The 26,452-nt window shown below is 38.2% G+C and overlaps 1 protein-coding gene across 1 annotated transcript; it reads left to right on the forward strand.

Annotated features, from left to right (window-relative positions):
* The first annotated feature begins 3,594 nt into the window (after positions 1–3,594).
* LOC127620224 (ephrin-A1-like) lies at positions 3,595–25,744 on the forward strand. The gene is made up of 5 exons (XM_052093371.1): positions 3,595–3,883; positions 21,589–21,884; positions 22,833–22,898; positions 23,015–23,104; positions 23,668–25,744. The coding sequence occupies exons 1-5, from the start codon at positions 3,786–3,788 to the stop codon at positions 23,790–23,792; spliced, it is 675 nt and encodes a 224-aa protein (XP_051949331.1). The 5' UTR covers positions 3,595–3,785; the 3' UTR covers positions 23,793–25,744.
* Positions 25,745–26,452: the final 708 nt, after the last annotated feature.

Consider the following 26,452-nt stretch of genomic DNA (forward strand, 5'->3'; position numbering starts at 1 on the left):
GTTGCAGACAGAGCTAAATAATAAACTACACACATGAGTTTCAGGAGCAAACTGGATTAAACTGGAACAAGGATAGTAATCAATGAACAACATGATGATGGAGTGTGTGTCATAACAGTACAGATGTTTAAGAGCACACAGCAAAAAATTATTGATGTTTAAGTGTTCATGCTGCCTTAAAATTTTGAGTTGTGACAACTTAAGAGGGAAAGTTGATAAACAGAACATAAAGTTCACTTAAATATAACGTAAATGAGTTTAATGTCTTTTTAAGTAATCTTGACTTTCTTAGTTCAATCTAATTAATTCTAATTCAATTTGAATATACAAGTAAATCATGTAATATTTTTCATAAATATAGAAATAGTTAGGGTTATCCCATTGTCAGAGCTAAAATAAACTGCCATTTGATGGTAAATGGCCAGTAGATGATCAGAGACCAACATCTGATCCCTCAGTCATATTCAGACTTAAGCTTGTTAAGGAGACACGTCTGGATCAACAATTAACATGCAAATCAAAATGATGTTGACAATCATTAAATACAAAAAGTAGAAAGAAAAGCTTTGAATTATTGCTACATGACAAATAACTGAAAGTGACAGCAAACCAAATAACCAACAGCATATATAAAATCAGCAAACATAAAATAAGAAAAATAAGAATGTAACCCTGAAATGTGCATAATTTATTCATGCCGCAGTGCATGCTGGGAATTCGAATACGTGAGTCTGATGTGCGTAGTTCTCTTGATATTTTTGATTTCAGCTGAATTGTTTTTCTAAGTTCAACCAACAAAAACTTGAATAACTGAGTTATCTCAACTAAATCAATTAAGGGCAGTTATTCTAACTCTATATTTTAAGTTATGACAACTAAAAGGTAAAATCATTTTTACAGTGGTGTTTACACAAACAAACTGGATAAAGTCTGTGACAGCGGCCATATTTCATTATTTCCTTGCAATATAGTTTTATGTGACATTGGAATTGTGGGGTAATGGGGTATGCATAGGCATTTTGAATAGACAGATGTTACTGAACACAATTTTAAGAAGTTAATGTATTGTAAAATGTATTTTTAATGTGATCAAGAGTCAGTTGTTTCTGTTTCTATGTTTTATCTTTGTACAGTTATAAACGATTTATGACACTGTGTCAAAACAAGTCAAATTAGAGGCAACGTTTGACATAAAATTAAAGAGAATGATTGAAACTAACACATATGATTTATGGGTAAACATCAAATAGGAATAGAGGGAGGAGTACTGAAAGAAAGAATAATGTATTGAAGGGTTTTAACAAGCAAATCAGTTCATAAAACATAAGTACATTTTAACTCTGTGATTTTGACTTGTCATGTACTATTTACATTTTTCTCCCCTTTTCTCCCCAATTTGGAATACCCAATGTGCTCTAACTTCTCGTGGTGGCGTAGTGACTTGCATCAATCCGGGTGGCGGAGGACGAATCTCAGTTGCCTCTGTCAATCTGCACATTATATCACCATAAGCAACATCCATAGGGAATTTACAAGCGTGACATATTATCAGCCTTTATGAATTTTGAAATTTTGCATGGCCTATAGGTTACTAATCTAAAAGAGGAGAAAGACGTACTATAACCCACTTTTTTTGTTTTCTCCAATGTGAACGGAGAAGTTCCGGCCACAGTTTTTCAGGCCACGAGTCTTTTTATTTCCACAATGAATATTTGTTTGTGGTAGCTCATTATTAATGTAGGCTACCTCCCGCACTCACGTTCATTCTCAACATATATAATTTTCTGTATTTGTGATCAGGCTGTCTTGTTATAGGCTTATTTGACTAAATCCATCTTTCTTGTAAATGTTAGCCTATGCTCGTGATGAAGCAATGGAAATGCTGATGTCCTGACTTTCAAAGAGAAAAGAAAATGCTCTTCCGTGGTGGGCAAATTTCGGCATTTCGCTTCTATTCCGTAACACTCCCATAACGCGAGTCACGTTCACTGATTGGGACGATTGGGACCACAGTTGGCAAAGATGTATATCGTGCAGACATACTGTTGCACAGTGTACCATGGCGATATCAATGCATTCATATGGAAACCTACCGGTCTACCGATGGCCATTCCACCCCTGAATGGCCCAAAAGGGCGTCGGCCCACCGGGAAAATGTCCGGTGTGCCAGATTACTAGTCCAGCCCTGACTACAGTCTTCAAAGACAAAGGACAACTGGCTCTAACAAGGACAGAAAGAGTTGTGGCAGGCCTAGATGTACAACTAAACGAGAGTCTCAAGTTTGAGAAATAGACGCCTCACATGTCCTCAGCTGGCAGCTTCATTAAATTCTACCCTCTCAACACCAGTTTCATGTACAACAGTAAAGAGTAGACTCAGGAGTTCAGGCCTTATGGGAAGAATTGCAAAGAAAAAGCAACTTGTGAAACAGAAAAACAAAAATAAAAGGTTAGAGTGGGCAAAGAAACAGACATTAGACAACAGATCATTGGAAAAGAGTGTTATGGATCTTAACCCCATTGAGCTTTTGTGGGATCAGCTAGACTGTAAGGTGCGTGAGAAGTGCCGACAAGACAGACACATCCAGGGCTGGAGTGGGAAGAGAAATCAGCCCGGGATTTTACATAGGAAGTCCTTTTCTGCATAACACGACGACTCGTTTTAGCTTCGGCCCGTTTCGCGGCCGACCCACTGGCCCACTTGTTTCTCCCAATGGGCAGTCTGCCTCTGATCGGCACCAAAGTGTGTCGGCCCACCGGGAAAATTCCAGTATGCCAGATTACCATTCCAGCCCATGGCAAGTGCTACAGAAAGAGAGAGAGAGAGAGAGAGAGAGAGAGAGAGCAAATAAGGTGCAGTCTGCAGACATTTACTAGAACTGATTTTATTTCATAAACAATACTCATGGACTGCAAACTACAGGGTTTTATATTTAAAATAATATTACGAAGACTTTTCAGACTTGGACAAAGCTGTATGGGAGGTTAATTGGATGTATTCAGTTGCTTGATCAAATATCAACTGTAATCGTTTGTTTACACTAGGGCGAATGAAGACATTAATTCGATTGACCATGACCAAAGAATAGCAGTCTGTGTGAAAGTTTCAATGACTATACATACGTTTGTTGATTGGGGAAGATGAAAGCATTTATACCCCAAGTGTTAAAAGGTACCTTTACTAACTGTTTAACACATCAATTCGCTCGTATAATTAAATCAGAACGTCGTTTTTGGCTAACGCTTTCGACTAACTGAAATTTAACGCTTTCTCAGAACGAGTAAATCGATGTAAAACGTTTAATCCGGTGCTTTCGATTATAAGGTGTTCCAGGAACCCTGTCAGATTTATCGAAATAGTTCAAGAACATAACTTCAGCATATTTGGAAAATATGATAACAGTCGATTTCCTCTACCTCAGTATGAGTTGAGTTCAACTGTGATACTGAGGGCAACCGACAGCTTCTCCGTTGTGGGGGGGGGAATGAATCCTGTGTGCTCATTGGCTGTTGTAGGTTTAGTGGGCGTGGTCCGTTCGGACGGTGTTTCCACAAAACCAAAATGCGACGCTGAGAAAGTTTCATTCAGGACTGACTTGGTAAATCTCTGACGCAGATCTGTTGAATTGTTGATTTTATATAGCGCTTAGTCGAAACCAAATATTAACTAGCTATAGAACAGGTACCTGCACGGCTGTACGGGGGGAAAGGAATTTAGAAGTTACACTTCACCTATTGCTGCTTGGTTATTTTCTGTCTTTGGACTGAACCACAGAGCTTCTATAATGGATCTGGTATGGCTCTTATACATCGGAGCGAGTCTCTGCGCTTTGCTCGTCTCTGCTGAGAGACACACTGTTTTCTGGAACGGTACCAACTCCAAGTAAGTAAATCTATTTTTTTCTTGCCCTCTTTGAGCAATTACTGTGCAGCATTGGTGTTAAAGTAAACATCTCGTGCCATCAATTAAAATACAATTCCTTGTTTTAAATTGCTAGAACTTCTTGCTCCTTTTATTAAAAGCTTCTTTGCGTCTAATTACGGGTTTTACGCTCTGTTCATTTTGTAGGTTTAACAGGACTGTTGACTCGTGCTTTTTTCAATGTTATGCGTGGTGTTGTTGTACATCTTTACCTGTAACAGATTGCGTCACTCATTGCGCCATAATCTGTCCACTTCCCATCACTGGCACCGCGAGCCGATTTCTTTATTTGACCAAATGTGTTGACTTTTGACAACACTTTTGAGTGATGAATCAAACGAAATAGCGAACCGATGTTTTGAACCGCTTCAATGAATGAACCGTCCGAACGAACCGATTTGTTCAAATGAATCGGATTTATCAACGTTAAAGGAATAATCCGGGTTCCATACAAGTTGAGCTCAATCGAAAGCATTTGAGGCACAATGTTGACAAAAATGTATATCTACTCGTGCCTCCTTTTCTTAAAAAAAAAAAAAAAAAAAAAAAACGAGCTTACAGTGAAAGCATTTGCAATAGAAGTGAATGGGGCCAATATTTGGACGGTTTAAAGGCAGAAATGTGAAGCTTATCATTTTATAAAAGCACTTGAATTATTCTGTTAAAACTTGAAATTATTTGAGCTGTAATGTTCCTCGTTTTTACGGTTCTTTCAGGGTTTGCAGTGTTACGTTGTCATGGCAACAAAGTTGTACAATTGGATATAACTTTACACAGAAAATGTTAGTAAGCGATTTTATCACACAAAAATCATGTTAACACACATATTGTTTAGGTCTTGTGGCTACACTGTTAAAGCAGTGAGTATTTGAAAATGTATGGATTGGCCCCGTTCACTTCCATTGTAAGGGCCTCGCTGAAGAGGAGGGACAAGTCGAAATACATTTTTGTGGTAATAATTAACAATATGCCACAAATGCTGTCGTTTGGGCTTAACTTGTCTTGAACCCAAAATACCCCCTTTAAATCCAACACCTACAATATAGGGTCATGCTGAGTTACAGTAATGAGTTTGTCGACTTTGAGTTATTGGTGCCAACATTCAGAAGCTGCAAATGTAGTAAGAATGAATTACTGTACATACAATACGACAGGGAAAGCTTACAACAGAAAAGGTCTGTGCCCCCTCCACACTCAAACACACAGTTTTATCCATTCTTCTAAGAAAGCATACATGTTCAGAACAAGAAATGTGTTTGCTTCTGCAGATGTACTGGTTACAATGCCAAACAACAGCGATCATTTCAGTGACTAAGAGCGTAATGCTTAACTACATTTAATATTTTTATTCAATATCAGTTCTAAAGCTTTCTCTCTGTGTGTTATCCTGTTTTCATAGAAATATTGGTTGAATAAGGGTTGGGGGAAATTATTTTTCTTCCTCAAGTCTGCATATTAAATTATTTAAAATCAGACATAATGCCAGATTTAATTGAAATAGACAATTTTATACTATTTAATTCCACAAACAGGAATATATAATGATGTGATTGCATGTGTGTGTTGTTTGTGCATTTTTGCCTTCAGTGCACATGGTTGACAGAGGATATGTCTGTATAGGTGTGTATGTGCCTTGGGGCAAGATTGACACCAGGGTCGATAGTCCACTACAGCTGAGAATATTTTTTTTTTAGGCTGTAAAGGTTATTCTGAGTCAGGTCAAGTAAGCCTGCATGTTTGAATTTGTTGGTGCTTGCTCTTGTGGTGCTTGCTGCTGCTTGTTGGAAACACGTGTGTTGTAGTGTTGCTCAAATTCAATAGTTAAGGAGTGTCCGAGTAAGTAGTTGTAATCCAGCACTTGGTTATGATTCACAGACTCTTTCATGTATTGATTAACCAAACTTCCTATATTAACTTTTCTGAACACTCTTGCAGAGAGTCAAGTGTGTTTCTCAGTTTCATTTTAGTGTGCTTGATTGGCATGCCAAAACGACATTTGCATTTCAAAGTAATTACGAACATAGAAGCATAAAATTATAAACCGTCAAATAAAGTGAAATAACAATAGTCCAATTGTTTAAACTAAATAGGTAAAGTTTGCCAAGACCAACTAGTTTTAAAAGTGTGATGGTTACACCGTAATTGCAGGGACGGATGGATGGATGGATGGATAGACGGACAGACAGACAGACAGACAGATTGATTACAGAATGGATGGATATATAGATTAATTACTGGATGGATGGATTGATTGATTACAGAATGGTTGGATGGATATGTAGATTAATTACAAGATATATAGATGGATAGATACTGATCGATTGCTGAAAGTTTCACTTACACTGTTTTTCTCTATTTAAACCATTTGAAAGGACCACTATACAGCCAGGGATTCAGTGTAATTCATTAATATCAATTCTATGGTTTTTGTTGCTCTTGTTTTTGTATCAGGCAGCTCTCAAAGACTTATAGAGATTCCTTTGGTTTCAGTTTGCTCTTTCTCTTTCCCTTTTTTCTCTTTTTCTGTCATTGGTCTCTACCTGTCTTTGCTAAACCTCCTCCCTTTTCCCTGGCTCCATGCCCTGTACCGCATGGTTTACTGGTACACTCTCTTCTTCTTTTTCTTTAACTCTTTCCCTCAATCATTTCACACTCTTCCTATCCATATGTATCCCAAAACTCTCCGACCTCCTTGTATTTTTTTTCTTTTTCGCTTGTGTGACGTCACCCCCATTGTGTTACTGTTTCACCCCGCAAAAGAGCCCTTTTACACAGTTTAATTCAGCTAATAACAGGGCTTTTTTGCATTTCTACCTAAAATGTCCCATTCAGTGCTATTTTTTTAGGGAACGGGGCCTTGCTTGTTGGGTTTAGCCAGCTAAGTGCTTTTTTTGTTATATGTTACAGCCAAATTAGCTTGCTCCCTCTGCAGATCTGCAGCGGAACAAAATCAGGGCTAGTGTGACCAATCGTGGGGCAGAGTTCACTGGCGAAATGAAGTGCCATTCATGCAGTGTGTCTGTCACTGTGTGCATCTGTGTGTAAGGAGTGGAGAAGTGGAGATAGAAACTGGTGATAAATTGCAATTTTGCTTTTGTCTACATGTCATTTAGCATTAAACTCTTCAGATCTGTGTGTATGCATGTTAGAGCGACAGTAAGAGAGTGAGTGATGTAGTGCCATTCACTTTATGTAGTCACTGGTGGTCTTCAAATAAGGAGGCCGCCACTCAAGCCCACCTCTCTCCCCTCCTTACTGGTCTCTACTTCATTCTTCTGGCCTCTCTGGCTTCACCCTCGTTCCCTCTCTACCTTTTATCTCACCCTTACATGCTATTGCTTTTCATCCTTTTATTCAGTTCCTGTCCTTATTTCCTTTCCCTCTGTGAAAGAAGGATGAATGAAATGAAAGAGGTTTAGATTTTCTTTTTTTCTTTTCCATGGTCTTATCGGTTTTGGCAGGCATAACCACCAGAGCCTGTATCTCTCACTTTTTCTCCTCTCTGTCACTTTCTCCATGCTGTGCTGAAAAAGACCCCCCCCATCTCTTTGACCTAAATTTATTATGACTATACGTTTAAATGCGTGTATGTATGATCACTCACATGGCATTGCTTCAGGTGTTCCAGTCGATAAAGCTCGAGTCAAATGGAACCGTTCCACTTTTCATTCCATTCCCTGATGGGGAAAAACACTTTTTTTCTCTACTTTCCTCAGGTACATTTCTTCTCTAGCTTTTGTACTTCTCTGGTTTACTCTTGAACTTTGGTATTACAGTACTGCTAAAATGGTATAATATATTGCTTCAGGTTTCCCACTGTCATGGAAAACTTTTATGTTGTGTTAATGTTGTGTTTTCCAGGACTGGAAAAGTAATGGAAATGAGTAATGTTTCAGAAGAAATGGAAAAGTCATGGAAATATCTACATTTTTCTAGTTATGCTCTGCACTGATATTTCATTGACAAAATGTTCCTCTTGTGTAGAGCTTATATAGAGTAAAGCTTGCTTCCGATTTGTGAACAAAACATTATTTTATTCAGTTGAAGTCAATAAATGTAAAAAATTCACAAATCGGTCTAGATGATTAATTTGGGAATCAGTGTGAATCAAAATTATTTTTTTAAATCCTGATCTAGTTTTCGCATACAACTGCTAAGCTCATAGAATAGTTGTCAAAATGTCCTTGAAATTTACTGGTTGAAAATTCACAAATCGATCAAGATGATTTGTTTGTGAATCAGTGTGAATGAAAATATTGAAGAAAAAAAAAATCCTGATCCAGTAATCACATGTGACTGGAAAGGTCATAGAAAGGTAATTAAAATGTCCTTTAAATTCACTGGTTGAAAAAAAAACACAAATTGGTCTGGATGATTCGTTTGTGAATCAGTGTGAATCATAATTATTTGAAAATATCCTGATCCAGTAATTACATATGATTGGAAAACTTATTAAAATGTCCTGAGTCTGCTAAATTATTAAAAGTAAAACGTATTTGTCAGATTTCCACCAAGTTTGCACACCAGACATTCAGATAAAAACAGTTAGTCTTTCTTGTTGTATGTTTCCACTGGTGCGTAGTGAGCGAATGTGAGCGAGCACTATCAGTTCCTTCCTACGGAAGACGAGTGTCAAGCTCGCGAGGAGGATTCTAAAATTGATAGCAGCGCGGGGCAAGCGGTTCCTTAGGGTTGGGAGTGGATTTGTGCAGATTTCTTCCGCTTCAGTGGAAATGCAGCCTCAGACTGCATAAAGTTGCTTATGTCCCCGCTACGCAGGTCACCGCGTTCCGGATCCGGACCCCAGATTGATTCCATCTCGACTGAAAGCATCATGACGACGGTTACACCCTCTCCTCGTCTCTAGTGAGCAGCGCGACAAAACAACAGTGCCGGTTACATCATATCTGATCTTTCTGTGCTGTATTCTTGAATATTTTTCTCTAGCACTGAAACACGCTCCACTGATGCCCTGTCCCATGCCGCACCCGCATTCTCTTTTCCCCACATGTGCGTAAACATGACACCACTGGATTGGTGGTGTCTGGGCCCCCAACGCAGTTTTGTAAAGACTATTTAGACTTTTTAGGATTTTGGGGGAAATTAAAAAAAATGTGCAAATGTGATTCAATATCTTGATAAATATCGATATCGAATGATATGAAAAAGAATATTGTTATAATATTTTTTGATATCATGCAGCCCTATTGTCAAATCATGAAAGATTTACTTGACCTGAACTGATTTGCTCACACCATATTGAGATTACAGACCCGATTGAGCAAGCGAATTAGTGAACTGAACCCAAAGGTTTTCACATGGGCATTATGTATATCTGTGTCTCACGAAGAGACTGCCATTTCCTTGTTAAGCGTGAGTTTCCTGGCCAAGTGTTTTCCCGGGAAAACTGCACATCCTGCGTGCACAGTAAACAATACCTTTCTCACACACTCACGCACGCAAGCAGCCTGATTTTTACACAAGTCTCAGACACTTCCTTATACACACGTACTCAATGAGTTATTATTCACACAAGTTAAAGGGCTTGAGAATGTGATAGAGTATTATCAACTGCTAAATATTGGAAAAACACTTGTTAATACACCATTTCCACCATATATCTCTCTCTCTCTGCGTCTTGAAAGAGACTATCCCATTTTTTTACACCTGCAGTAAAGCTGTTATCTTTTTATACTACAACTGCGCTCTAATTTATTTCACTCCCTGAAAATTCCCAGAATCTTTCCCTCCATTGAACCACATTTTTTAGACTTTTTTGACTATCTTTCATATAGGTTCCTCTTGCATTTAACAATACAGATCAAGTTGAATGTCTAATCTTTTTAATAAAGCCCGTCCTACGAATAGCCAAGGTTCCCACGGTCATGGAAAACCTGGAAACATGGATTTTAAATAAAAATTACATTATTCAGACCTGGAAAAGTCACAGAAATCCTAAAGTCAGGGAGAAGTCATGGAAATTTCTATAAGGTATAGACATTTTTCTAGTTATGCCGTCTCTAAAATATTAGGGGTGGGTAAAAAATATAAATTTTCCGATGCATCACAATCTAATTTGAACAATCTCTATATCGATTCTTAAATCCCGAAATTGATATCTTTCTTTATGCGCAACTCTCCCCTACAATGAGAGGAAACCACTCACATAAATGTATATATTTGGCAACTGGCTGGTAAATGATTACATTTTACTCAGCAGTAATTTTGTAGTATTGTGGTGGAGTATTCAGCAGCGAAATCCTTTCACTGTGTGTTGAGTGTAAAAGTTGTTCCATGTAATGCATGTCCAAAGACGAGATCCACGCAAATAATTTTTCATTGAATAATGTCTCTTTTAATACCCAGTTATTGATCAAAAACATAAAAAATAAACATTAAATTCTAATCACACATAGCACGGATGAGATAAAGCCATTAGAGTCTCTCTCGTTAACATGCACTTATTTACAGACAGTCTTTTCAGAAATGCCTGTTTTCTTAAAGAGGCAGTGCCGGTTTTAGTACATGTTAGATGAATCAGAGAGAAAAACAAGAGGGTTAATCCGGGCAGGTGTAAACAATGAAACCATAACGAGCAAACGAGGAGGCGGGGTGTGACGTCAGACCGAGAAGCATGTGGCACTCTAGAAACAACAACAAAGCCACATGCTCTCACAAGCAGGCAAAGCATCCGATTGGCATGAGCGCACATCGCCAAGACAATGAGGCGAAATACACTCATGCCAATTGACAAACAAGACGAGAGCAGATTTTGTGTGAGATTTCGGCCACACACACACCTGACACCTTACCAAAGTTACCGAATCTCAAGTCAAACAAGAAGACAGGTTGCGACGCGGACACGCCCGGAGAAACACGCGCACAGAGCAATGCAAGAAACAGGCAAGGAGTATGAATGTCTCGGTCCCGACACAGACCAGAACTGAACTAGACAGAAAGTCAGGACCCAGACACCGTACTCCAGACATAAAACACAACACAACAGACAGAAGAGCACCCGCCAGGAATAAAACAGAGGCCTCATGCTCACTCAAAGACAGACATGGTCGGATAATGCCGTGACCCCGTCAGACCAAAACCCAGACTGACAGAGAGACAGGACCGTGACAATTGATTAAATACATGGATTTGTTCATTTTTGAAAAGCCAAAATGTGACTCAAATTATGAAAACTAATAAAATATGTAATTAGTCAAATTAATATTTTCGTAATGTACCTTAGCTGAGGAGAATTTCTTCATATGTAAGCAAAAGAGACATTATAACTAATGGTCGATATCGCCAAGGCTGAGAATTGCCTGCTTGCATGGTAAGCGACTGAGACATGTAAACGACCAGTCACGGTTTGTTTTATTGTTATGCGCCATCGTGTTGCTACAATAATAGACCGGTGTGCAACAAAGTCTCATTTAAATGGTCCGCAAATCAGAGCATCGGCAGATGTGTTTGAGCTCATAATGTTAAAGTATTCGCCTGTTTCATTCTCCCTCTCTCTCCTCAACAGTTCCATGTAACTTTTAACTGTCTTGCCTAATGATAAAAATGCAAATATCAATAAAACTAATATCATATACTTTCTACAAATGCGCATATCTCGTTTAAACAGATGTAATAAACCAACCTCACACAACTTCAGCTGATCCAGCATCCTGTGGAACACTCATGAATCTTCATCTGAAGAGTTAACAGTCTATCATCAACAGTTTCCTGTAGCTTTTCTAATGATAAAAGGCAAATATCAATAAAACATCTTTTCTATACCATCTACAAATATGCAGATACCTCGTTTAAAAAGATGTAATTCACGAACCTCATGAAAATCCAGCGTTTTCTTCCCATCAAGCACTCATCTAATATTCCATGAGCAAGAATCAAGGATTAGAAACACGAGTTTTTCTGATTCACAAATCATGACGGTCAGTCCATGACAATCCAAGCAGGCGATTCAAGCAGTTTAAACTGTCAGGGGATTGCTGAGTGAGAGCAATTTCTAAGTAAAAGCGTCACATGTGCTATAAGTAAATGTCTTATTCACTATGAACTGTATGTACAATTGGTTGATTCTGTATATTTGGAGAAAATGCGATTGGTAACGTGGACATGCCATCCATGGTTGCATATTTTACAAGTTATTGCTCTTGGGCTGTCTGATTTGTGAATTAATCTCTCTTTGGAGTTATTCTTTTTGATGAATTGGTCAAACGAGTTCACAAATCGGTCTGAATTTAAGTGACTTTTTTTAAAAAACATTATCCAGACCAGTAATCACAAATGACTGGAAAGGTCAAGCTCAATAACTTTGGAAACCCTGAATACTTGAATACCATTTTACGGTTTATGTGCATAATGATTTTAACAGTCATTTGCTATCATATGCTTAGTTATTTTAGGCAACACAAAGGATGGTAGGGAGCCGTGAAGTTTGTGTGAGTGTATCGGTATGTTTGTGTTGCATTTTGTTGTGTTGGGATCTTGTTGTCATAATCACAGCCCCAGCGTGTGGTTTTGGGTCCACAGTCTTTTTGTTTGTCCTGCTCTTGAATGGGACTGTTTTTTAGATGAAGGTCCATTCCCACGACAAGTCGCACGCATGTTATTACAGTTTGTGGTGACAGGACGGTGTAAGAGGCGGTTAGTACAGTTGAATTGCTAGGTCTCTTATTAGTATGACAGATTGGACAAATAAGGAATTAGACAACAAATTCCAAAGATACCTTAAGGAAAGTCACATATAAGGAGTTAAAAAATGTAGCACTTGTTATCGTACACACTTTATCTTATGGGATTATATTAAGCTAAAAAATAATGATTTGAATTTGTAAAAATGGCAAAACTTTGTAAATAAAACCTGTAAATTGACAGTGCTGTTTTTACGGATCATTGAATGAGAATGCAAAGACTGATCTTTGAGTAGACCTTCATCAGGCACTACTCAGTCATTCCTTAATGAAAGAAAGTAGACTTCGTTTGAAAAGGCAAATCTGACAACTTGATCAATGAAGCAGGCGAACAAAAGGTTGAGCGATTTGAAGGAAAAGAAAAAAGATTGATGAGGATAGGATGTGTGTAAACAAGATGAATTGAAGAAAAAAAACCCTGGTGTGGAATATGGGCTTGTTAAATGGCGAACTGGTCGGATTTGGTTGTCATGGCAATTGCAAGTGCCAGAGTTAGTGTCCATAAAACGTAGGTCACTAACTAACATACCTTGAAATTCCAGCGAGTAGGATTCTGATTGGATGAGAACATCTGGTTTGCCGGGAGAATGAATGGGGGATCAAACTGCTTATTGAGAGCTGAGAGACAGACTGAGGGAGGCAAGAGGGAGTGGACAGAGATGGATGGATGAATGGATGGATAGGAGAAAAGATGAAAGAGTTGGGACTGGTCCGAGTCAGGGCCAGGACAGGCACAAGAGCAGCCTGTACTGCTGTATCAAAGGATTCTTCTCTCTACTTTTTTTTCCTTTCTTCCCCCTATACTCTTTGTTTATCTCTTGTACACCTGCACAGTATAAAGCACATTTTTGAGAAAAGCCAGACATAATATAGTTTTCATTTTCAAACCAAAATTCTTTCCTAATTTTCCAAACCTTCCTGTCTTTTGGTTTCCTTTCCTTTATTCCTTTCAAAACATAACAAAACTTTAAATTTCAAATTTTCCTTTCCTTCAAACCGTTTTACTTTCCTATCACTTTTCCTTTCTTTCATTTTCAAACCAAAGCTTCCCCTTTACTAACTTTCCCCAACCTTTTTTCCTTTGCTATTCCTTTTTAAACCAAACTTGTCATTTTCCTTTCCATTTCCTTTCCTTGCCAAATATTTAATTAATTTTTCTACCCTTTCCTTTGCAAACCAAATCTTTTTATTCCTAACTATTCCAAGCTTTTTACCTTTTTTTCTTTTCAAACCAAAACTTCCCATTTACTAACTTTTCCCAACCTTTTTTTCCCTTTCCATTTGTTTTTTTTTTTTTTGTTGTTGTTGTTTTGTTTTTTCAAACCTTTCATTTTCCTTTCCCATTTGAAACCAAAATGTCCTTTCCTTTTCCAAACCAAATCTTCCCTTTCCTAACTTTTCCAAACTTTTTTATTTTCCGATATTTTTTCCTTTTCCTATTCAAACCAAACCTTTTGCTTTTCATTTCCTTTTCTTTTCTTTGCCTTTCCTTTTTTCTTTTCAAACAAAAACTTTCCTTCCTTTCCTTTTCAAACCAATCCAAACCTTCTCTAATTTTTCCAAACCTTTCTTTCTTTCCTTTTCTTCCCTTTAATAATGTCTCTCTATTCTTTTCCATCACTCTCTTTTTTTATCTCTTTTGGCAGCCTTTGTTCAATTTGCATCCGAACCACTCCAGTGTAATGCTTCAACTGTGTAGCAGTACAATGAAAGTGCTTGCTATGGGCCCCTCTGCTTGCTCTCTCTTTCTGCCTGCACTAAGCCAAATGAGGCCCCTGGCCCCCTCGGCAATCTAGGCAGAGTAATCCTGGAGCATAGAGCACCTCAATGATCCAGCTGCACTGCATTCCAAACCAGTCACCCAGAACGATGTTGCTTGCATTAGCGGTGAATTAAAACGGCACAGAGAAGACGATCGGCATGAGGTTTTTGGGCTAATGACATAGTCACTTTAGCCAGTCAACGCAGGTGTTCAGAGGGGTTGGACAGAGTAGCGTGAATGATGGATATTCAAACAGATTCGGTTGAGAATTTTGTTAATTACCTTTAGACTGTAGTATCAGATGGTAAAAGTTACAAAAGATCACAGATCGGATGACAGGGATGTTGGCAGACCTATTGGTGTGTTTGTGTGGGGATTTACCCAGCTATACTTTGAGGACAAATTGTCCCAAGAAGTTAACTAAATCTGACAAAACCACTCTAGCAAACCTACCCCAAGCAGGTGAATAGGAAAAGAATGTAAACCCTGCATCATTTGGTAATGAGTGTATTAAGGTCTATGCTGCTAACTCCAAACATTTCCTCAACCTCTCACCCCCCACTGATCACCCACCCCTTTGCAAGCTCCAACATTCCAGTGAGTGATAGAGTGTTGAAATGAGAGAGGGAGAGGGAGGAGAGGCCAACAGAAAGACTTAGAAAGGGGGTAAAAAAGAACAACAACAATAAACTTTGAACTAAAGATTAAGAGACCCCAGATTAACCCTTCAGTTGCCCTTTTGGTACCAAATCAGGTCTCTTAACTGGGTGATCTGCTGATGATTTTGCCGGAAAGTGAGTTCAGGATTAAAGAACATTTGCTATTCAAGTATTCTGGTAAGAAGGGACGTGACTCACAATCACCCACATATTTGTCTGCCAGGTTTGAGTTTGATTGAGTTTGATTCTTATGATTCATTCATTCTCATTTCCTTAAAAAAAAAATTGAGATATGGGTGGTATTGAGACGAAGAGCATGTTTGACATCACTACTGCCTCTGACTTTTTTTTTTATAAATTGGCAATAGGTGAATCTCGCAAAACCTACATGTTTGTTTAAATAAAAATTAAGCCTTTTTTTAGGACCTTTGAGATTTTTTGCATTCCAAAAATATTTTCATAACAAATAAGGCAAATAAGGGAGTGCAAAAGAAAGATTTGTTTGAGAATAAAGCAATTAAACATGATCACAATCCAAAATGTCATGGCTGGGGTGTCCAGAATTATTTTATTGTTGATTTTATGCAAGCTGAATGTTTGGGGAAAAAATGTATTATTTAAATACTTTAAATAAATCAATCGATATGTTGCATGCATCTAATCTAATGAGTCCCCATTGAGAATAATGGGAATTACAATTGCAAAAGATGCATTACGATATTGAGAATTTGGGTAGAAATGTGCTTACTTGTAATGAAAATAGTGTCACAATGTAAAAATCCCATTGGATAATTTTCAATTTTCTTTATGCAAAACACATGTTTCCTTCTGATTTTTTGATGAAATGTGCCAGAAATTGTGAAAACACAAAACATGGATGAGCAATGAACATCGATTGCTCTGTATGCAATGTAAGGAATGAATCAAAATGAGCAAATGGCATGACTGCATGAATAAAGCCATTGATAAAGTAACTGTAGCTACAGAAAAGACACTGGCGTGGGGAGCACCCTCTGACCCCTCTATTGAGGGACATTCCATCCCCCACTGATTTCTCCCACCCTCCCCTCTGACTCCCAGCCCCCAGGGGCAGAGGGGGTAGCTGCATAATTGCCCCCCTCTGGGGCAAGTTTAATTCTACTCTTTGTGTTTTAATTACCCACCTTTTGATGAACACATTGGGGCCATACCACAAACAGATTTTAATCAGGGTTTCAACAGGGTGCGTGTGTGTGTGTGTGTGTGCGTGTGTGTGTGCGTATGTGTTGAAGTGCCAGATGACTGCTCTTAAGCATCTGGTGATAGAATGTGAGACATGTAAATTGTTATTGGGGATGGAGTATATTTGCTTCATTCATCAAACAAAGTCATCATCACCCGGATCAGTGTGCGACAGGCGTACAAAGCCCCAAGAGAATTGTAGTGAGTGGCAATGCTAAGTTTGGCATTATGTGTAGAACTGTGTGTAAGTGTGTGTGTGTGTGTGTTTGCTTCTGCAGTGAGTGAAAGCAGCAGGCCAATTAAAAGGGCTGTGTGTATGTGTAAGAGTTGAAGGGGTCTGGAGCCAGATCGTCTGTCCTAAGACCAGGGGGTCCCACCGTCAACAAACGAAAAAAAAAAAAAAAGAGACCCACTTACAGACTTTGATCATAGAGCAGACATGTGGATGTTGTCGCACATGGACCGAAACACCCACTCTAGGTAATAAAGCTACTGTTGTGTCCACCAGACTGGGAGGAATGCTGAAATTCCGCAGGAGGGAAAGTAGGAGGATTCCACTTTGTGTGACTGTGTTTTCTGTGCTTGGTTAGGCCCTTGAAAGATTTTCGGATCCAATATTTCAACATCAACGGAACCATTGCAGTGTTAATTAGGGATGTTGCTGGGGTAATTATCAGTATTATGATTGCTCATAATTAAGGTCAGAGATTTGAACAAATTATATCCATAAGTATTAAACTTAAGGCCTATTCATACCAATATCAAGATGCATTTGCAAACTGAACTGCAGACAAAAGGCCTATTCACACCAAGAATGAGACAGCTCATTTTCTTGTTCGTTTTCTCGGGCTATATGAAAATCAGATGTATTCCTGAACAATAGGTGCCACTTAATTTTAAATTTTATTAGGTGGCAATATTAGTTGGTATTTTAATTTCATGTCCTCCACTGAAACATTATTGAAAACTTTAGTAAAAACCCTGCAAACTATTTAATTATTGCAAGACTATTTAATAAATACATTTTATAAAAACTCACCATTGATTTCGATTTTGTTCTGCAATTCCTTGCCATAATAACTTCTCTTCTGTATTTTTGTAGCCGCTGTGGCCTTTTTAAATAATTCCTTGTGCTCACATACCAAAGACAAGAGCAGCTCCACATCCATCTTCAATACCTGCTTCCAGATGTTCTTCTTTAGGTGTTTAATGTCTGTTTGCTGAATAACTTTTGGTGCATTGGTGCTCCCAACACACTGGATTTTGTAGCTGCAGTGGCTCGGGCAAGGATGGATTAAGAACTGAGAGGCCCATGGGCCGGTACACCATGGCCAATGTTTTTTTTCCCCACCTTTTGCTCTGGTGTGCAGACAATAATTACACAAGTTAAATGCTGAATCATTAAAAATGTCCTATAAACCATATAGTTCGTTGCCTCATGGACAGTGAACGCATTTTCCATTTATTAAGAATGGGTCTACTGTGTTGCAGGTAGTGACAGTGATTGTTTTTGTTTGAATTTAATGTGATTTTATCATTTGAAGATCTGTGTTTTGTGCTATTTTGGCCCATACCTCACTGTGCACTTTATTCCCTGCTAATCTGAGATTGTGTTTGACGCATCCATGGCAATAAACGTTCTTTAGTCCCGACTCCCTACAAATAACAGTAACCATTCGTGAACACTTGCGGTTAACCAAATATTACAAAAGGTTACAATGCACATATTTAGGGTATTAAGGCATCTTTTGCTTTATCAGTAAACATGAAATCCATGCAGGACTTAAACATTAAACCATCAGCTTTGTACACAGCCTGGGTAAATGGCAGTTTATCTTTTTGTTTGGAAGCGATTTGTGAATTAGACGCTGTTCTCTGTAGTCCTTCAAATAAACGCGTTGCACCTGTGAGTTGCAGATTCTCTGAGCGCGCACTGGAGGGCCTATGCTCATGCTGCTGTAGTCCAGCATGCATTCAGCCAAACAAATGGCATTTCACATTTACGTGGATTTATAATAGATATCTCAAAATAAATAAATAATTTATTTAGAGCTTGGGGCCCTTTGGGTTTAGAGACCCCTGGGAAATGGCAACAATCAGCCCAGTGGCTAATCTGTCCTTGGGCTCGGGATATGTGACTAAAACACTTATTACAATTGTCAATCAGTTTTATTTGCAATTCAAAGGAAAATAAAACCCTTTGTCATTGGACAATTTGTTGGACCCACTGTGAATAGCACGATGGGAATCCATTGTTCCTATTCAAAAGCTTCTTCGCAACTAGCATTCTCACCGAAGATTCGGGCTTGGTGTGAATGGTGTTTTAGGCGGTAACTTCTAACGTCCTGTACCATTTGTGCTATGGGTGTAAATGGTACCTCAAATCATGCGGCTTGTTGAGGAGAGTTATATTTTTACATTTCCTAGAGATCCAACTTATAATATTCGCATGGTAGGTGATAAAAAAAAAATCTATTGAGGAAATCTATAGAGATTGCTAAGACATGTGACCAACTGGGCGGCAACGTCATCAGAACGCAAAGAATTATGGGTATGTTTGGCCCGTTTACATAGGCTGGCATCGCATAGCAGGCTAGTGGCATGAAAATAATAAAAAAATTAGCGTGAAAAACAGAATATAATCCTACAAAATGCAGCGGGCTAAAGAAAACATTGTCGGACCATACCGCCTAAAACTACATCCTAATGCAAAGACGAGATATGACGAGAAAATAAAGGGAATCAAAGGACTGGATTCTTACGAGCATAGTGACTGGTCAGGGGAGGTCAACCTGAAAAGGCTGTGTTGTGGTGCTTTTGCAGACAGCCTGAATGTTTGCAGACATGGTTGCTTGCGATAATCAGAACTGTCCTATACAGTGGTTCCATCTAGGTTGCGTGGGATTCAGCAGCGCACCAGCCAGAGAAGAGTTATGGCAATGCGATGCTTGTACATGTCTGTGACTTATCACCCACAACCTACCTCATACATTTCCAGTTATCTTTTCTATGGACTCTTTATAAATGTCTTCATCTAAATGTATTTACATGTTAAATATGTAAAGAAACTGAAATTAAGTTGGTTGTTACTACCATTTAAGTTATGTAATTGTGTATTGCAATCCAAACTGATTTTGCACAATTCTTCCCTAATACAGATAAAGGAGGCAGAATTTCATTCAGTCTTTGTGTATTTTATTTACAGAGATGGCTAAAAATCATTACATGTGAGAAGTGACATTACAAAACCTTTTGAAAAAAAAAACAAATTTACATATTAGATGTGAGCATCGTGTATAATTCTAACACGATGGCTTCACAACATATTGGTCAAAGCACAGCACACAATCACAATTTTATCCAGCAAAGTCTTATCCTCCCCCTCACAAGGCACCACATATCCCAGGCCCAGTCAGGATCACACTCCAACATTTCATAGGCAGGTTTGCCTGCAAACACAGTCACCAAATAAATAGCTATGTAGCCTAGATGTACAACATTTAAAACTGATTAACGTTACGCTTTAGTACATTGGTAACTTAAGCTCATTTTCTAGCCATTTCATTCTAGTTAACGGTTAACATTGGCCTAACGTCAAATCTAATGGTCTGGTTAAATCAAACAAAACACGCTGGTTATTTGTCCACAACATAACATTTACAATTACTCTCTGTAATTTAACTTTGTGAAAATGCTTTGAACACACCATCATGTGTGGTGGAGTGTTATCGAAGGTAATCTTGGGCCTCCTTACTGCTGCTATCCATGCCATTCGTCGCACTTTTTGTCACCTCTGAAACATGGCTTGTACTATTATTTTTCCACGCTGGAAAACGATAAAAGGATTTTCCGTTCTTAAGCTTTATGCCACTTCTATCGTGAGAACGACTATTGCAGTTTATAACACAGCAGGTAGACGGCACCTTGAACACTGCGTTCTTCCCTCCATGCAATCAAGTCTGGCGCCTTCTGTTTGTGCCGCGGATTCCCAAAATGCTTTGCGTTCACCACTGGTAATACGTCACGATGACGTCACATTAGCAATCTCTATTGAGGAAAGGACTCTGGGCTATCTTTACTTGGGAACATTTAACAAACTACTCAACCTGCTGAAACTAAGCTGATCTCAGAAACCTACATGGAATCCGATGATGGATGAATAAACACACAAGGGCATTCTTCTATCAGTGGGCAGCACATAAACCGATAGTATATTGCCTGCAGAACAGAGAATGAACCAAATGATAGAGGGAGGAATAAGGAAGAGCAGACTGTCTCCGTTGCCTCCCTCAGTGTGTCAAATGAAAGGGAGGAGCATGGCATAGATGGGGTGTGTATGACTCTTGTCAGCCAAAGTGTGTGTGTTTATCTATAATAAGTAAGGGAGTGTGTCAAAGGCTGTAGACGAAATGCAGATTTATTTCTCTGTTTGTGTTACTTTGTGTGTGTGTGAGCATGTGTATCTGAGCATAGTCAATAGTCATCACCTGGTAATGCAGCCATACATATTACTGATGCTCAAATAAGTCTCTGCTCTCATGAGACGATAAAACTCAAACATTTATGCAAATGCATCAATGTTCCTGTCATTCCTGCTGACTCTGATATATTCGTGAATACGGACAGCAGTTAAATCGATGTTTAGAATAATCCATATTCATGCATCTGTCCCATCTCTTGTTCTGTAAAGTAATCAAGGTACTCATCTGTCTCTCCTTTGTTCCCTATTTATGCTTTCGGTTTTTCTTCTCTGGCTCTGTCCCTTTGTGATTTGCTGGTCGTCTTTGAGATGTCATCTCGATCAATGCAAGGGCAATTGAAAATGTGATTGCATCAGGCTTGGCATTCAAGTCAGACACTCCATTTAAGTTTTCTAAATGAAGAATTCTTCTTGTCACCAACAGGAGTTTTTCTTGTTTTCTTGCTTAGTTTTAGGCCATCTCTGGTGTTAGATAATCTTGTCACATAAATGTACTTTTTTATTGATATAAAATGCTTTTTTGTTTATATCTCATATTTAGCTTTGAAGCTAGTTCACATTGCCCCAACAAATGTTAACAAATCAAATTTCAACAGTTGTTATGTTTTGTTGGATCAGTGTGTTAATAATGTTGGTGTTTATTGGGGCAGTGTGAAATTGATTTATGTTTCCTAACATTCAGTATCCAAAAGCAAACTTTAAAATGTTTGAAATGTTGGCATTTGTTTGTTGTAGTAGTATAACCAGTGTTTAACCAGAAATCATTGGTATGAGGTTTTTCTTTAATCATACAACTAGGATTTTTCATACAAAAAGTATTTACAGATACTTACTTATTCTTTTAGCTTCCGATGGGACGACTATGCAGTTGAGGTACACCTGAACGACTATCTGGACATTGTTTGCCCGCACTACCCACTGGGCGAGGTGCCATCACAGGACGCAGAGCGCTATGTGCTCTACATGGTTGAACGTGAAGATTACGACTCCTGCCGTCCGCTGTCCTATGACCAGATGCGCTGGGAATGTGGCCACCCTTTCGCCCCGCATGCACCTGAGAAGTTTTCTGAGAAGTTCCAGCGCTTCACTCCGTTCACTCTGGGAAAAGAATTCCGACAGGGTGAAAGCTACTACTATATCTGTGAGTATAGGCTTTAAAAAGTTTTCTGAACTATTTGCACCTAAACTACTGAATGTATGTCAAGACAATATATTTTATGGTGGATTGTCTAAAAAAATAAGTATATTAAGAGGGAATCTTGCAACCAGCACACTTATAACTCCAGTTATAGATTTTATTGTCCCACTAACCATGCAATGAATACTAAGACTGTGAGTCACATTAGAGCTGTATTAGCATCACAGTAATGGATACATGCATTGCATTTGAAGCCAGTCCATGTTGTGGAGGGCTAAACTGGCAACAAATCTGCTATGTGTCTGTTTTGGCAACCCCATAGGCTATGCTTGGGCAGTTGAAAACACAAGGAGCACATTTTAGCGAGCTTGTGGTCTGGAATATGGAATTCTAGAATTAACAATGGCAGAGTCGAGAACCAAAACCAGACCCCTCGTGGAAAGAGTATTACTAAAATTTGTTCAGTTTGCTAATTTAAACATTGTGCCATTTTAAATGGAACAGTTAATGGATTTTGCACACTAGAGGAAGCTTTGACATTTCAGAGAGTGGAACAAGTAGGAATTCGAATTGGATTTCCAAAAACAAAACTAGACCTGCCTATCAGAAATTCTCATTGGTCAATGGATGCCTACACCTGCACACTACAATACACCATCCCAATTGATATCAATGGACATGCAGCATTCTCCAGTGCAGTGTAAAATCTATCACGTAGGCCCCCTAAGAATTGGAGTACAGTTGGTTCCCTGTAGTAAGACCGATCAGACATAGGTCACTTGTCCAGATGGCTACAACTTAAACCTCTAGTAATCTAAGGGGAAATGGATTATCCATTACAAGTCTAACACTATTACTCTTGTTTCTAATTAAGCTGTCTGCAACACTTAACCTCCTTCTATCATCCTTTAATCTACCTCCATCTTGACACTCTTCCTCTTTACATTACAGCCAAACCACTGCATCACCATGGACAGGAGTGTATGAGGCTCAAAGTGAATGTAGTTGCCAATGATGGTGAGTATTGCCTCCCTGGTGGTCTGTAAGTGAATTGCAGATCTCAAAAAAGCATGTCTTGCCATTTAGTTGCCATGTGTTTTAAGTTTGGTGGGTTTTTTTCCCTTTCTATTCAGGCTCTCAAGAAGCCAGGGTTGGCACAGGAGGCAAAGCCAAGGTGGGCACAGGGGGAGGAGCTCACACGCCGTCCAATCGGTTACCAGCAGGTATGGTAACACTGATTAACATTCAATAATCAGTCTCTGTGAGGCCCAAAATATACTCTATGCGAGAACAAGAAAATAGATGCCTCTAGCACCTCCAGCTCAATTTCATGTATTTTTGCGTTGTTTCAGAATGCAATTCAGAAGTGCACTTGGCATTTGTTATTTTAATTTGACTATAATGGTGGAGCAACTGTTTGAAGAATCATGCTGAGCAAGTAAGATTATATTAACAGGTTTATAGCTAGCTACCTGAATAATAAAACCTGGTTTAATGACACAGATATTCGAAAGTACGTTTATTGCCCCCTTGAGGACTGAGATTTGTTAATGTAGAAGTTGTGCAAGAACAGAATATAAGTATGTACATTTGGGTGTGACTGCATGCTTGCAATGCATTGGCCAACTACTTGTGTAAAGTATGTTTCTGGCCTTGAATACTGAGGTTTTTTTACTGAGTTACACAAGAATACAGGTTAAGTATGTATGTTGCATTGGGCAAGATTCTGTTGTTTGTGTGCTTCTCTAACTATAAAAAACTGAAATAGCTGTTTTTTCTGCAACAGATGATCCAGTCGTGGATCTTCCTGAAATACAGAAAAGCATGCGGTCGAACTCCGCCTTGTCAACAGCATCCTGGACCGTTCTCACAACGTTACTTCCCCTTTCATTATTGCTGGTCTTACACTGAGACATTATTGGACTCCAATTTACACTTACAAAAGACTACAATGACAGTGTCCTGTGTTGATAAAAACACACAGGGGAAACCCAGTGCTGGCCATTGGGGGAAACGGACAGGAAGTAGAGCTCTCTAACACAGCTGGTGCAAACTGAGAAAGCGCATCTGGGATGAAGAGGGCTTCGAATTTTCTTACTTATGGACACTTCTAAAGAAAAAAACTATGAGACGTCAGAGTTTTCTGGAAAGATTACTCATGTAAAGGGAGATTTTCATTCCCCTTTTCCTTTTTATTGACGTATAAATGTCTGGACTACACAAAACCTGGAAAAGACCAACTGAAACAATAGCACAATTGGAATTGTAATAGCTTGTTCTTCAGATATGGACAACCCCTTTATTTGAGTGTCATAATTAGGAGATGCTAGCCAAGAATGAGCCAAAGACAACAGAGCTTCTCATGAAGGAGTAGAGCGATCAAAACTTTAATTGTTTTCCTCTTTTTGTTGATCCAGAGAAATATTTGATATATGTATTAATTTATGTAGCAGCAGTTCAGTGGGGTTTATTCTCATTCTTTCATGATTTTACAAGACTGTGTGCTGTACTAGGCATTCAATCAATACACACTCCAATACTGTTTACCAAACCCACTGACATACTTGCTAATCCAGAATTGCTGTGTTGTTTTTGTACATTGATTGTTTAAAGAGTTAGTAAATTATTAGGTTTGCTACAGAACAATTTACTATATATAGCAAACAAAAAATTTGACTGTGCGAAATACAATATATAATTGGCTATCAGCCTTCCAGCTCCCTAAATATCAGTGTTGGCCATCTGCAAACCCATATTGGTCAACCACTAATATATTCCAATATTTAGCTTAGTTCAATTGCAGTAAAACATTTATTTACATTTACATTTATGTATTTGGCAGACGCTTTTATCCAAAGTTACTTACAGAGCCCTTATTACAGGGACAATCCCCCCGGAGCAACCTGGAGTTAAGTGTCTTGCTCAAGGACACAATGGTGGTGGCTGTGGGGATCGAACCAGCGACCTTCTGATTACCAGATTGCCAGTGATGTGCTTAGACCACTACACCACCACCTCTCTAAAACAAATCTGTTAATATACTTCTCTATTTTTACACCATTTGACCTAAATGTTAAATATATATACATACAATTTAAAACTAAAAAAATCACAACAAACTGAAAAGTGCATTATTTATTGAATATGGGTAGTTTGGCACAAAAGCCAATCGGCCAAACAGGCAGATAACGACCATTCAATAATCTCAAAGTGGCTGACTACAATATACACATTCAATAAACAATTTTAAGATTTATGCATTTAAATTTCATAACACACTTCTATCAAATTGAATTGAGTAATCTGTAAAAAAAAAAAGAAGAAGAAAAAATTATTATATATATATATATATATATACACACACACGTCTTATTAATTTTAGTTTGTTAAAAATTACACAAACATTTTTGGCTATGAAATTGGAATGCATAAATAAAAAGAAAAGTGACTAATTTTAGATTTTTTCATTTAGATTTGTTTTACAGTGAATAGCTTAATATGGAGAAACTGGACCAGGTTTAAAATTTTGCAAAGACACACGCGTATAACATTAATCTGCTAAAACTACAGCACTATGAACAAACACAACACACTCTGACTGGTGACAGAGCATTCAATGTAACAGTTTAAGCTCACTTCTGAGCAGTTGTTCATACGACTAACTTTAGATCCCTCTGATTTGTTTTTTCCAGTTTGTTTTTTATTCTCTTATGTAATTCTCATATTCTTATTTTGTACATGTGTTGTGTAAAATGTATATTATGTATATAAAGAAGATTATATGTAAAAAAGAGACATTTGATAAAGAAAAAAACAAGTTAATGTGAAAATTCTTATGTGAAAATAAATGATATTTTTGGAAAATGTGATCTTGCTGACCTTCATGTGTTTATTGCAGATATGTGTGATGTCACTTCAAGTGCCTTATGCTTTGAACCCTTATGTTGTGTTCTGGTCATTTTGACACTAACTTTTTTTTCTTCCTATTCTTTTTGTTGCTTAATCCAGTTGGAATAAAATTCCTTGACTTTGTTCACATATCTGAAAACACAAAAATTATTTGGACCATTTTCTTTTTTTTAAATTTATTTCACTTTTTTGTACTTGTGTTCCCAGTCAATAATCAACGGCCATTGGAAATTAATGGATTAGACTACAAAATACAGAAATTCAGGAGCATCCCAATCCTTTAGATGAGAACATAATGTGTGTGGATGTGTGTTTCCACGCACAAAGTCCTTGGACACGTGCACACACACACACACACACACACATTGTGTGTTAAGCGCCCTCTTGTGCATCCATGTACACTCTTTGAGGAATGTTTTCAGATCTACTTATTATATTATGTTGCGTTTGGGCTAGTTTGAATCGGGATAGTTTGCTGTAAACTATGATATGTCATTTTCTATGTTACATGTATGTTTCAGAATGTAATAAGGAAAAACGTGACAAAAAGACACTATATATGTTTATTATATTTATGTGTCAGTGGGAATTTCATACACTAATACTCCTTGCAGTTTGGTTTTTGAGTGAAAACAAATGCTCATTGCGTTCTACTAAATGAG

This window comes from Xyrauchen texanus, chromosome 26, assembly GCF_025860055.1.
Source record: "Xyrauchen texanus isolate HMW12.3.18 chromosome 26, RBS_HiC_50CHRs, whole genome shotgun sequence".
In the NCBI taxonomy this organism is placed as follows: Eukaryota; Metazoa; Chordata; class Actinopteri; order Cypriniformes; family Catostomidae; genus Xyrauchen; species Xyrauchen texanus.

Bases quoted from the DNA above. Each gene is read 5' to 3' on its own strand.
- LOC127620224 (XM_052093371.1), top strand. From the start codon at position 3,786: ATGGATCTGGTATGGCTCTTATACATCGGAGCGAGTCTCTGCGCTTTG. The intron at 3,884-21,588 runs GTAAGTAAATCT...TTATTCTTTTAG, and splicing joins TGGAACGGTACCAACTCCAA to CTTCCGATGGGACGACTATG. The intron at 21,885-22,832 runs GTGAGTATAGGC...TTTACATTACAG, and splicing joins TGAAAGCTACTACTATATCT to CCAAACCACTGCATCACCAT.